At 43.1% G+C, this 12,418-nt stretch overlaps 2 protein-coding genes across 3 annotated transcripts; one reads left to right on the top strand and one right to left on the bottom strand.

Moving 5' to 3' along the window:
* Window positions 1–331: 331 nt before the first annotated feature.
* col10a1a (collagen, type X, alpha 1a) lies at window positions 332–5,717 on the top strand. Its single transcript, XM_048973939.1, has 3 exons — window positions 332–460; window positions 745–895; window positions 3,272–5,717. The coding sequence occupies exons 2-3, from the start codon at window positions 760–762 to the stop codon at window positions 5,113–5,115; spliced, it is 1,980 nt and encodes a 659-aa protein (XP_048829896.1). The 5' UTR covers window positions 332–460; window positions 745–759; the 3' UTR covers window positions 5,116–5,717.
* A 1,069-nt stretch (window positions 5,718–6,786) lies between these two features.
* LOC125708094 (myristoylated alanine-rich C-kinase substrate-like) lies at window positions 6,787–9,668 on the bottom strand. Of its 2 annotated transcripts, XM_048975611.1 has the most exons (3): window positions 9,462–9,668; window positions 9,258–9,354; window positions 6,787–7,982 (listed from the first exon to the last, which is right to left on the bottom strand). In XM_048975611.1, exons 2-3 carry the CDS (start codon window positions 9,351–9,353, stop codon window positions 7,377–7,379), a joined length of 702 nt encoding a protein of 233 aa, XP_048831568.1. In that variant the 5' UTR covers window position 9,354; window positions 9,462–9,668; the 3' UTR covers window positions 6,787–7,376. The 2 variants fall into 2 exon arrangements, with proteins under 2 accessions (XP_048831568.1, XP_048831569.1); XM_048975612.1 differs by having other exon boundaries at window positions 9,258–9,668.
* Between the last annotated feature and the right edge of the window lie 2,750 nt (window positions 9,669–12,418).

Raw genomic sequence — 12,418 nt, 5'->3', positions numbered from 1 at the left:
GAATCATCTTCTTGCTTTGCAACTTATACAACTAAAAAAAAAATGTAACTGCAAGACAATATAAATTCATTAATCTAAAGAGCCTAGTATCCAATGAAGCCGTTACGGAAAGAGTTTTTTTGTTTAAAGAAATGTATAAATATACTGTAATTTTATGCTTTGGGATTTTCTGGGACTGGGAAAGGGGCTATAATGGATTTAAATATCGTGAACTAACTACCATCCTGATCTAACATGCCCTGATGGGGCAGATCTGACTCCTAATTACAGCTTACATCAGTGGGAGGGAGGTGTCTGCAAAGTGCACCAGGTCCTGTTTCAGCCATGTAGATATGGTATAAATACCCACATTACAGCACTGAACAGCAGCAGTGTTCCAGGCAGCCTCTAAGCCAAGGAATACAGGAACGCAGAAGCGGGTCTTCCAGAACCTCTTTGTTTTTGGTGCTCAGGCATGTTGGTATGTATGCAATTTGTTGTCCCTGTATCACCTTCAGTCTTAGACGCTGCCCCATGCAGTTTGCTCCTTGCCTGACCGAGGGTTTCTGCTCCGTACTTGCATAGCTAGTCTTTTTTTTGCTGGGATATAGTGAGAGAGATTGCTGTGAGAATCAGACCGCAGCCTCCCGCAAGATAACATTTGCAGTGTCTCTCACGCGCCGCTTACAGTCGGTGGCTTTGGAAATCCAGGGAGGTGCCCAGCTGGAAAGGCATGAACCGAAGGTGGTGGCGTTTCTTTTTCAGATTTAGCCTCAGAAGATGGAGCTACGAGTCACAAGTGTCCTTCTTCTCCTCCTGGGCTTGACCGTGGTACATGGAGAACGTTACTACGTCAAGAAAGCCGCAGCCCCAGTCAAGGGACCTCAGTATCAGCCGTACCCCGTGAAGGGCCAAAGTAAGTGCACCTGCTTTTGTGCTTTTTATTCCCACTGCGTATAGAAGCGAGGATTTCTGAATCCGCAGACCTGTCAAGCATTAGAAACTCAGATTTTAAAATTTAGCTTTAAGACTAAAGAACTGCACACCCTAAAGCTGAATTTCTGGAGTTTTAAGCTCATGCATGCCTCCAGTGTCTATAGTGAAGGTGCTGGATGCGGTCAAAGGTACAGTTTGGACGAGTAGCTGTATTTCTTCCGTCTGCAGTCTTTCCATGATGATTTGCATTTTCACTGGATCTGCAGTTCCATTGTTAAGGGTCTTTCATTCCACTGGATTTTTGATATTTGAATGCCTCATGCATTACCACTGTCTTCTTTGACTTTTGTGCTACTTTAGTTGTCTTTCTCATATTTAAAGCCCATTTTCCTGAATATATTAATCATCTTTAGTTTTTTTTGCCTGCAATTCGGATTGAAAACAGAAAAAAAACTGACTGATCTGATTGGATGTGACTAATAATGTGTGGTCACATCTGTTTTGATTCCACTGGAGGAAATATGAAATATAGATGCAAATATGGACATCTAAGTATCCAATCAAACACCATCACATTAGATGTTCTTCATATATATACATACTGTATATATGAAGGGGATTAAGATTCAGTGAAAACCTTATGAGGCTTAAACTATTCTAACAATTCACTGTTACTCAACATCACTGCTTTAGGATCAGCTTTGGAATAGAGCTTTATAGTAAATTGCATAAAAGCATTGAAAATCTGCACAGTTTCAGATGAGGTAACAGGAACAGAGAAACAATTCTGAGTAGGAGTTGTGCATCTGGACCACAGTTAACTTTTTTTGTAGAATCTGCAGAAAGTGCTCCATTTGGTGCAAAGAAAAAATTTGTTTCATGCAAGCTCTCTGCTCACTGTAGTCTTTTTAGTACTTTGAATCCGGAATTGTTCTGACTTTGTGGCTTACATTATAAAAAAAATGGATACACCCACAGCTAGTAACAGATGCTTCTTTTTAAAAAACACATAAAACACAGCAGAGAAAGACAATAAAAGGCAGGTAACTCGCGTATTTAAAATTTACTTTATATTCTGTGGGTGGGTTAATTTAATAGGTGCTGAAGTGATATCACTTAAATGAGTATTTGTATGTGAGAGTGACACTCATATTCTATTGTAACGTCTTGTTTCAAGCATCACATATCACCGCATTGTGTTTGCTTCAGTAGATACTTACGGCTACATTCATTCTTAAAAGCATGCTCAAGCCAAGCTTACCAAGTCAGTAAAACGTGCCTCTGTGCTGTGGGTCAGATCTTACTTGTCAAATCAAGGATTGAAGGAGAGAGAGAGAGAGACATCTCACCAGCTGCCACAGGAGGCATGGCAGCATCAGATTAACTGGAACTGTTTAGCTGCTGAATGCACGCTTAAGATCTCGCCTGGATCCAGCTCCTCCCACAGCCGCTGGCCTCTCGCCAGGGACACTTATGCCGTGGCCTCGGTTGACGGCAGTTCTCCTTAATGGCAAAGAGGCATTTGAATCCAAAAAAAGGAAACAGTGGACTTGACTTGATGGAGTTTTCCGTCTTGATTATAAAATGACTGCGAATGCAACAGGAAAAAGAAGCTTTAATCAGACATTTTTCATTACTATAAAGATTTATTTAAGCTCTACATGCTTAAATAAAAGGAAATAATTGCTAGGCAAAGCGTATTCACTCATATTCCATTTAACCAGTATACCTCAAAATAATTGGATTTTGCCATTTGATAGCAAATAGTAATAATAATAAAAATATATTCAAATAGTAGTGTATTATCATGACAACCAGCTGCACTAATATCATTACTATACCACTTTATTGCTATTTTACCATGATATCAGAAGCCATTTCACTTACCATGTAGCCTTGCTATGCATTATTAGGGTGTGTGTATACATATATATATATATATATATATATATATATATATATATATATATATATGCCTTCTTCAGAGGTGGACATTTTCGGTCCAGAGTGTAAAAATCCAGACCAAGATTTTGTTTCAACCAACCAGTTTAACATAAGGAGTCACTGTCACAGAGTACTCACCTGGTTGGTTGAAACAAAACCTTGGTCTGGATTTGTACTTTCTGGACCTGAAATGTCCATCTCTGACCTTCTTAAGGTGTTGTTGAAGTGTTTGTGTATCCAGAAGTGGAAAACTCTGGTTCAGAGAGTACAAACCCGGAACAAGATTTTGTTTCGACCAACCAGTTGAGTATAAAGAGTCAAAGTCAACTGATTGGTTGAAAGAAAATCTTGGCCCAGATTGGTACTGTTTGGACCTGATCTTATTTTACTTTGTTTGTATTGTTTTTTAAAGCCATGGCGGGAGAGCCAGGTATCCCAGGGGAACCCGGTTCCCCAGGAGCACCTGGACCTGCTGGGCCCCCAGGCCCCCCTGGATTTGGGGTGCCAGGACCTGAGGGCCCACCTGGACCCCCGGGACCAGCTGGATACTCTGCACCTGGGAAGCCAGGCACACCTGGTGGACCTGGAAAGCCTGGTGATAGAGGTGCACCTGGACAAAGGGGAGACAACGGAGCTTCAGGACCGCAGGGTCCTCGGGGCATGCCTGGACCTCCTGGTATTCCTGGGCCTGCTGGTTTTTCAGCACCCGGCAAACCCGGAGCATCGGGCCCGGTTGGGCCTATGGGACCAAGAGGCGAGTCAGGCCCTAAGGGACATACTGGTGCTACTGGTGCTCCAGGACTGAAAGGAGAGAGAGGCTATGGCATTCCAGGAGCACCAGGTGAGAGAGGTGTGACAGGACCAGGCGGTCCTCCTGGGCCAGCTGGCCTCCCTGGTATTGGAAAGCCAGGCAAAACAGGGTATCCTGGTGAGCCAGGAAAGTCAGGGGCACCAGGCAGGGATGGGAGCCCTGGACCCATGGGATTACAAGGCCCAAAAGGTCACACTGGGGCTCCTGGAATAGGAATGCCAGGAAAATCTGGTGATAATGGTGCTCCTGGTATGCCTGGTCCTATGGGACCAAAAGGCCCCCAGGGTGCAACTGGAGCACCAGGAGAACCTGGTATTCCAGGCTATGGAAAATCAGGAGTTCCTGGACAGAAAGGAGAAAGAGGAGTTTTTGGTAGTCCTGGTACAACAGGTCAGAAGGGCGAACCAGGGTCCATGGGACACACTGGGCATACGGGTGCTACCGGTCCTATGGGCCCAGCTGGATCTCAAGGTGCAAGAGGCTTTCAGGGAGAACCAGGAGTGCCTGGGGCTAAAGGTGACATAGGTGCAGTTGGACCACAGGGGGCCAGGGGACTTAAAGGTGATCAGGGAGCACAGGGATTTGAGGGCAAACCAGGTTACCCAGGTGCTGTAGGCTCAGTTGGACCAAGGGGAGCAACTGGTGCTCCAGGCAGTAAAGGTGAACAAGGCTATACTGGTGCACCTGGTTCTCAAGGGCCATCAGGACCTCAAGGACCTAAAGGCCATCAAGGACACGATGGGGCACCAGGAGAAAAGGGACTGGATGGAAATCCTGGGCCAAGAGGAGCAACTGGTTCTCCAGGTCCTGCTGGTCTACCAGGTGCTAAGGGTCACCCAGGTCTTCCTGGATCTCCTGGCCCTGCAGGTAGTATGGCTAAGGGAGTGCCAGGTCCTCAGGGTCCTCCCGGACTTCCTGGTGCTAGGGGGCAGGACGGTTCACCAGGACATTCTGGACCTCCTGGCCCACCTGGTCCTCCTGGTGAGGTCATTTTTGAGAAAAGCATGGGGCCGAGTGGCATCATGATGCCTGGCGATCTCGTTAAGGTCCCCGTGTCCGCGTTTTCAGCTCTGCTGAACAAGGAATATAATCCTACAACTGAACCCATTCAGTTTGACGTTATTGTATACAATGCTGAGAATCATTATGATCCCAGCACTGGCATTTTCACTTGTCATGTTCCGGGTATCTACTACTTCCACTATAGTCTGCATGTCAACGGTGCTGATGCATTGGCAGGGCTGTACAAAAATGATCAGCCTGTCGTGTTTACTTATGATGAGTATAACAAAGGCGTTTTGGACCAGATGTCTGGAAGCACGGTGCTCGCACTGCAGGAACAGGACACAGTGTATGTGAAAATGCCTAATGTCGACGCCAACGGTATTTTTGCCGCTGCTCATGTGCATTGCTCTTTCTCTGGGTTCCTGATCGCTTCCACGTGATGTGGAGTCTTCGAGTGACACTTCTCAGTCCACAAACAAAATCCCTAGAGAGCAACGGCCATGTTTCATTGGCTCGTCAGCCAAGCAGGTTATTTTTTCTTTGGGGGGGGGTGGGGGGAAGAGAGGGGGGGAAACGATAGCAACTTGAATATACAAGCAGTGGGTGCCTGTAAGAAGGAAGTTATTTTACGTTACAGTTTATCGGGGATAGGCTGCAGTTTAATTGATATCAATGGTCAAGGGCTTCTTAAGTGGATGAAGAGAGCAGGTTGAGTGTGATGAGATTTTCACAGTGATGTTTCCTGATAATTACTTATTTCTTGTTTCTTTTGTACGGTTTAAAGGAAACTATTTTTGTTTTTATGTTTTTTTTTTAAAACAGTGTTACTAGTAGTATAACCCGTATTGAATAATCGGTAAAGATGCGGTTATATTTTGAAGAGTGTCGAGTTTGACCTTCTGAAAAGCTGTAAAAAGACAAGAACACAACAAAAGAATCACTTCTGGGAAAAAGTAAAATTACGTACTGTATGTTAACAACTGCATTCCTGGAATTCTGTATGCTTTGTACAACGTGAGCAAAATAAAGATTTTCATTCTTACTTCTTTGTATGTATTTTGTGCAATTTGTTGCGAATTTTTTTTTTCTTTAACAAATAATCCAAAGAAATCTTTCTGAAACAAAGAAAAACTTCCAGAGTATTTCAAATCTTAGTAAATAAGAAAGCAAAATGGCTGTTTACTTATAAGTATTGAAAATAGTCAAGGAACAATATGTCACCCTGGCAGAATCTTGGGAATATATAAAAACGAAAATACAAATAGCAGTAAGAATAACCGCATATGAAATGAGATGCTATTTTCAAGCAGAGTGGGGTGTGGTTTTTATGTAGTGGGCTGGTCAGAGGAAAATATAGTTTTCAGACTGGTCAGGGGAAGGAGGGCTGTTTTATGCCAAGCGTGCCATAGGACCAACCGCAGTCCAACAGCAGTCCGGGAGATTATTGTCACATTGGAATGTGGGTGTGATCTGAAACAAGGCCTGATGGACGTGGCCAATCCCAAGGTAGCAGAAACACACCCTTCCCAAGGCTGTGTGTTTAAATAGCAAGAAGTCAAACTGAATCTGAAATAAGCTGAAAAACCATCTATATTTTAATCATGAAGACAAAACAAAAATAAAATAACTGATGCTCACTATGTTGCAGAAAGTGAATTTATACAAGAAATTCAAGTAGACCAACACTTAAGATGGTCCAGCCTCCCACTGGCAGATATTAAGTTGTTCAATCATCCAAGTTTACTTATACCAGAGGACAAGGGTAAGGTAGCCACATATATAAATTAACAGTCAAGACTGGATTGGAGTTAAATACCTAGTTCTCAGCTACAGAACCAAGTAAAAACTAAAGACTAGTTCAGTGTTTCCCAACCCAGTCCTCGGGGAACCCCGAACAGTCCACGTTTTTGCTCCCTCCCAGCCAATCAGGAACACCGAATATCCGGTACAGGTGCGCTAGAAGCTTGAGAGGAAGCAAAAATGTGAACTGGCCAGGGTTCCCCGAGGACTGGGTTTGGAAACACTATTAGTTTCACACACTTACTCAAACTCAGATGTCGAATCTTCACACTTGGACACAAAAAAGTAATTTGCACATTAAGCACAATTAGTCCGATGGTCATACAAAATTTTATTAAGGTCATAAAAATCAATAAACCTATGCAACTTGGGTTTTACAAAATGACACGGCCCAATTAAGTGTTTCCTACAAATCAAATCGACTATCTAAAGCTAACTGACCTAATCCCCTCCTGTTCTGCAACAATGACAATTGTCAACTTTAATGGTACAGCTCAGACAAATGATTTGGAGACTAACCCTCATATGTATAAAATCCCATTGCACATTTAAATTTCATAAATACAGGAGGTGTCAACTACTGCTCAATCCACCTCCAAACAGCAATCCCTTTACACATTGCGTCTTCATAGAACAGGTTGTAAAATTTGCCAAGTCTGTGCACAAAAAGCCATTTAATACTGTTAGAGGGATGGGAATACAGTAGGTCGACCCATTCCTGTTTTATTCCTCTTCCACATGCACATCACTGCCCCTCGGAATGGTAACTGGACAAAAAAGTGGGTTCTGTGCAGGAATTGAATCAGTCGCAGACAAGTTCACCTCCCCCAAAACCAGTGCCTATTAACACTCAGATGCAAGTTCTTCGGTTCTCCTTCGGGTGTTCCGTCGCGGTCCCTGCTTATTCCGCGGTATCGGCAGGCGCCTCTGTCTCCGTCACAGTTTCTTGCGTTGGAGGTTCGGTGACAGGGACGTCCGCGGCTGGGGGCTCTGCCGTTTCAGGCTGGGCGTCATCCGGAGGGGACTCCACTTTCGTTTCCTCTACTGCTTCTTCGGACTTGGCTTCCTGTGGAGAACTCGCCTCCTGGCTTGCCTCGGTGGTACCTTCTCCCGCACTAGGAGAGCCCGCAACCACATCGTTGCCCTCTGCTGGGGCCTCTGCCGCCCCCTCAGCCACTGCTGCTTCCTCCTCTTCTCCTCCCTCCTTCTTATTCTTCTTGAAGTTGAAGCCGCTAAGCTTGAAGGGCTTCTTGAAGGAGAAACGCTTCTTTTTCTTGGAGTCGCTGCAGTTGGAGGTCGTGGCCCCATCCTCTGTGGGCTCATCGGTAGCAGCTGTGGCCTCGGTCTTCTCCTCTGCCGCCTCCACCGCAGCCCCACCCTCGACTTTGGCCGCCTCCTCTTTCGGACCATCATCGGCTGCAGGGCTGCCATTCACTTGGGCCCCATCCTTTGCACCATCTTCCCCTGCTGGGGATGCATCACCATTGGCCTTTGCATGTCCATTCTCCTGCAGGGGTACATTGGTCATGTCAGGAGTACTACATGCCACACAATCACAATCATGCCTATGTTTGTTGCGTTTATATAAGGGTATACCTAATGAGTGTTAAACCACAATGAAAATGTAGTCACATTGAATCTTAATCATATACAGTTTGTATGAACAATATTATGGCTTTAAACTTTGTAAAATCACAGCCTCCCCCACCCCCCAAAAAAGTGTATGATGGCCATAAACCACTGCACATTATTGTCACTGGTGAATATTTCCAGTGGACACCTATACTTTAAATACAACACGTCAAGAATAAGACAAGCTTTTGGCAATGAAAAACCGTACTCAAACCTTAACCTGGTCAAACGTCCAGTCTTTGAAGCTCATAAACAATACAGAGCACTAAAGTTTGTTTTCCCTATTTCATCTCCAAAAAAATACCCCCCAAACGTCGCCATTTTAATTTGTAAAATCGTTAAAATTTTGCGTTCGTATGTATTGCGGAAATGCCCGTTGGGAGGGGAGGGCGCGACCTTCGTGCTGGCGTCCACTTTCGGGCCGAAGACGTGCTGCCCCAAAACGGTTGTCCATTTTAAACCGAAAGTCTCTGGCTAAACCATTCGTTATCGTCATCTGAAGAGACCCCAAATTCCAAGCTTTATCCATGCATTTAATGGCAAGGCTGTTGAGACCAACACAGCCATACTATGCACGCACCTGGAAGACACAAAAGCGGTCTAGACTGCAACCCATTGTCGCACCGCAAAACCACTGGGATTAATCTAAGTGTTCGTTCATTCCTGGTACAGTATGGTAATTACACTTAGATTTTTGCAGAGTGAGGGGGGAATTGTTTTTTAAACACCGGCAAATGAACGAGATTTGGCGTAAACGACAAAGCTTTTGTCTGCGTTGGCCGCAGTATGAATGAACCAGCAGCGCCATCCTTAAATTACACTCAATGGTGTTAAGAGGAGTCGTCTACAGCATTGATTGTGGCGGCAATTTAAAGATAAAAAAGCGAACAATCAAACGTAATACTTTGTATTATTGCTTCCAGTCATCTTCCACGCCACTCGTTTCCCCCAAATCCCTTAAGAAAAATGTCTTAATTTGGATGCAAAGCAAGCAATCTTTGTCTTAGCTGCTCCCCCAATGCGTGAAGCGGCGTGAAAAGACCAAGCGCTAAGCATCGTCTGTCTGCACACAATCCTGAAATCAAAGAGTTAACAAACCAGTTAAACCAGTAATCCCCCCGTTTTTTGAAAGTTCCCTGGTGGGATTTACCTGTCCATTAGACTTGGCCGACGACACCGCGGCTTCTCCCGGCTTTTCGGACTCGACTTCCCCCTTTGTTGTGGTCTTGGAAAACTGCGCTCCCATGCTTTCGGTCCAACAAAAGAAACCAACCGATGCGATAAACGAACAAAGACACTCGCAGACTTGCAGAAAGAGCCTTTCTTATATTAAAAAATAATGCACAAAGTTTACCCTGGTGAGAAGAACTCCCCGATCTTGCCCAACAAAGCCTGAAGGACGGAAGCAATATAAAATTCCCGATTTGCGGCTATCGGCGGATTGGGAGGGGGAAAATGGAGAAGTATGGCCCTCTACTAATAAGATGCGGAGTACAACGCCCAAGTGCACAGATGAATGGGCATTCCCGGCGATGACGGCATTCCCGTACGAATCAAGCCAATCAAGGGTCTCATCGGGGAAAAGAGGGTGAGGCATCACACAGGACAAACAATGAGATTGAGTCGGATTGTTAAAATCCGCGGCCAAAATCACTTTATTCCGAATCATGACCTCTGTGGAGTTCAAACCTTTCATACAAACATGTGCTTTGTGCATGAGAAGGGATGTTGCATCTATGTAATATAAGAGGTAATCGTGCACAGTTATCTTGTAGTACTGTTAATTGTTCCGCAGTGATAATATGAAGTATTTAAATAGCCTAATGAAGTAATTAAGTACAAACAAGTAGTGCGATATAAGTTACACCATCACAGAATGGAGATCAATGTGCATGTCTATCGATGCAGTAGACAACTAAGATGAATTTCCTTTAAAAAATTTAACTGTTGAAAGAAAACACTGTTGTGGCTTCCCACAAACCTCCATTGGTCCGAAGTCTGCATAACCTATTACAGATCTCCGTATATCCATGGATCGTTAAAATTGATGTTTAAAAAGTTTCATCTTCAGGGAAAAAATGTTTTGAATTCCTGCTGGAAACAGAGAAAAACTCTCCTCTCGAACCTGGATTTCTGAAATGTCCTCATCTTTATATATTATTTTGTTATGCAAGAACTCACATACAAATAAATATATTTTCACCAAAATGTATTATCCAAACTTTAGAAGCTGACAAAAGACCAGAAGTTAAACAGAACAAATCGAAAGACTCATATTGCTGCTTAGTTGAAGACAGACACAGAATCCTAGTGACCTAGACTGAGTCAGTTTGCATCAGTCCCAGTTGGGATTATTTACCCTTTGCTGCTGGCCTGGCAATACACATTAGTTCTTCCACCTTTGTCTCCATGGAAACTACTCCACAATGTTCTGGCGATGCTCTGGTGGCCATTGGTGGGGAAAATTTTCCTGAAAACGCACAATAAACAATTAGCAGTGCACTGATCGTTTCCCTCCAGTGCTACACTACATACAGTCCTATTGCACATGCACATAATTGCAATACAATATCACTTAAATTATTGTACCATAGAGTATGGGCCAGAGAGGGAAAGTCTTTCGTTGCTGATGAACAATGGCAGGTTGAATCAAACCAGACAAAACAACCCCCACCCTCTCACCCCCTGCTCCAGTTGCCTTTTCAGAAAGTTGAAGAATGCATGCCTTTTGTCTTCGGTAATAATAGATGGTTTGAATGTTTTCACTTAGTAGTTTTTCAGCTGGATGATCTCAGATCAGTTTTTCAGTCTTTTTTAAACTTAAGTAATAACACAATGACAATAGACTACCCCAAGTTACTTTAATTTAATATAAAGGACATTGCATTGCCAATTTAATCAAATTTACTACACATTTACCACATTTGGTAAATATAAATTACAGAGTAACTGCATTACATATTCAGTTATATTCAATTAATAGTTATGGAATTAATTTGGAAATGAACCTTTATCTATTTAAAAATTCTGAAAATTACCAGAAATGTAGCTGCAGTATGTTTTTTCATACTTTGTGATTAGATCTGTTATCATGTAACTGAACTGTTTAACCTAGTTTCTTCAACAGAAAATCTATGAGAGAAATGGAACAGAACAGCCTGCGTTTCTGCAGGAAGGAAAGCACGGCTTCTACTAGGAGTGTGACTTCAAAGATGTGCTCAAACTCATTTTGGGCTGAGATAAAATTTTTGCTATTCTACAGTAGTAAAAGAAGGCGGTTTGTTTATGTTCATTTCTCAAGTTAAAGATGTAACTTGGCAAATGTTAGTTGCGTCAGTGTCAAAAACTTCAAAGCTATTCCATGCACTGCGTACAAAGACACTGGAAACAGCGATCTCTAGAATGCACATAGCTAAGTGCACACAATTCCTCACCAGCTTCGTCTTTATTAATTTTATTAACAGGCTCCTTTGACTGGAATGGCGAATGACCTGCAGATTTACCAGGCAAAAAAAATTCTGAAATGTCAATTTGAAATATTGATATTAAAATACTATGATATACACCAGTAGGTCTTCATTTTTCCGGGGAATTCTCATGTGAACGACCCCAAGTGAAGTAATATTGCCTATGACAATAAGGTCTCTTTAATAAATCTGGAAAGAGAAATGGTGCTGTGGGCCAATAGGGGGCAGTGTTTCCTCTGGTCAAAGTATAATACCCCTTTACACTGGAAGCGAGACTGCATTCATTCCCTTCCTTAAGATAACCCATTTGTTCTGATGTCCATTGGACTATGACCCTGGACCATTGTTTTGGGTGACACGTTTCTGCCAATGAGCGGTTTATTAACAAAATGCTTAATGTCACGTAAGCTGAGAAATGTCACCATTCGATATCACAAATAGAAGGAACAGATTAGGATCTGTTCAGATAATTAAATACAATACGGCTAATAGGCTTCTATCCTGTGTTTGTCTAACCTGAAATGTGCGAATTTTTATTGATACGCTACTATTTTCCATTTATTTCTCTCTCTAAAATACACCTCTGGTTATATCGAGCAGATTTTAATGGGACATAAAAGTGCTTCAGAGATCCGTGTAATATAAAGGCCTCATGAGATCATTTTGTAGGAGAAAATGGTTTTCCCGTTAGAAAAGGGGAAAGTTATGTACCACCATGAAAACGATTTCCAAACAATTATCCAAACATCCATCCATCCATCGTCCATTCTGGTCTGGGGGTGGAGCCTGATTTTCCTGATTTCCTTCTTAAAGAACAGATTTACTCTCGTTTGTTCCTTTCACC

This window comes from Brienomyrus brachyistius, chromosome 14, assembly GCF_023856365.1.
Source record: "Brienomyrus brachyistius isolate T26 chromosome 14, BBRACH_0.4, whole genome shotgun sequence".
NCBI lineage: Eukaryota > Metazoa > Chordata > Actinopteri > Osteoglossiformes > Mormyridae > Brienomyrus > Brienomyrus brachyistius.
Note: the sequence above shows the minus strand (reverse complement) of the source record. Positions and strands in the feature narration are given on the sequence as shown.

What these genes read in the sequence shown, in the direction of transcription:
- col10a1a (XM_048973939.1), top strand. Translation starts at nt 760, where the DNA reads ATGGAGCTACGAGTCACAAGTGTCCTTCTTCTCCTCCTGGGCTTGACC. An exon ending in GTACCCCGTGAAGGGCCAAA is followed by an intron (nt 896 to 3,271) that starts GTAAGTGCACCT and finishes TGTTTTTTAAAG; the next exon opens with CCATGGCGGGAGAGCCAGGT.
- LOC125708094 (XM_048975612.1), bottom strand. Translation starts at nt 9,353, where the DNA reads ATGGGAGCGCAGTTTTCCAAGACCACAACAAAGGGGGAAGTCGAGTCC. An exon ending in CGGCCAAGTCTAATGGACAG is followed by an intron (nt 7,983 to 9,257) that starts GTAAATCCCACC and finishes GTACCCCTGCAG; the next exon opens with GAGAATGGACATGCAAAGGC.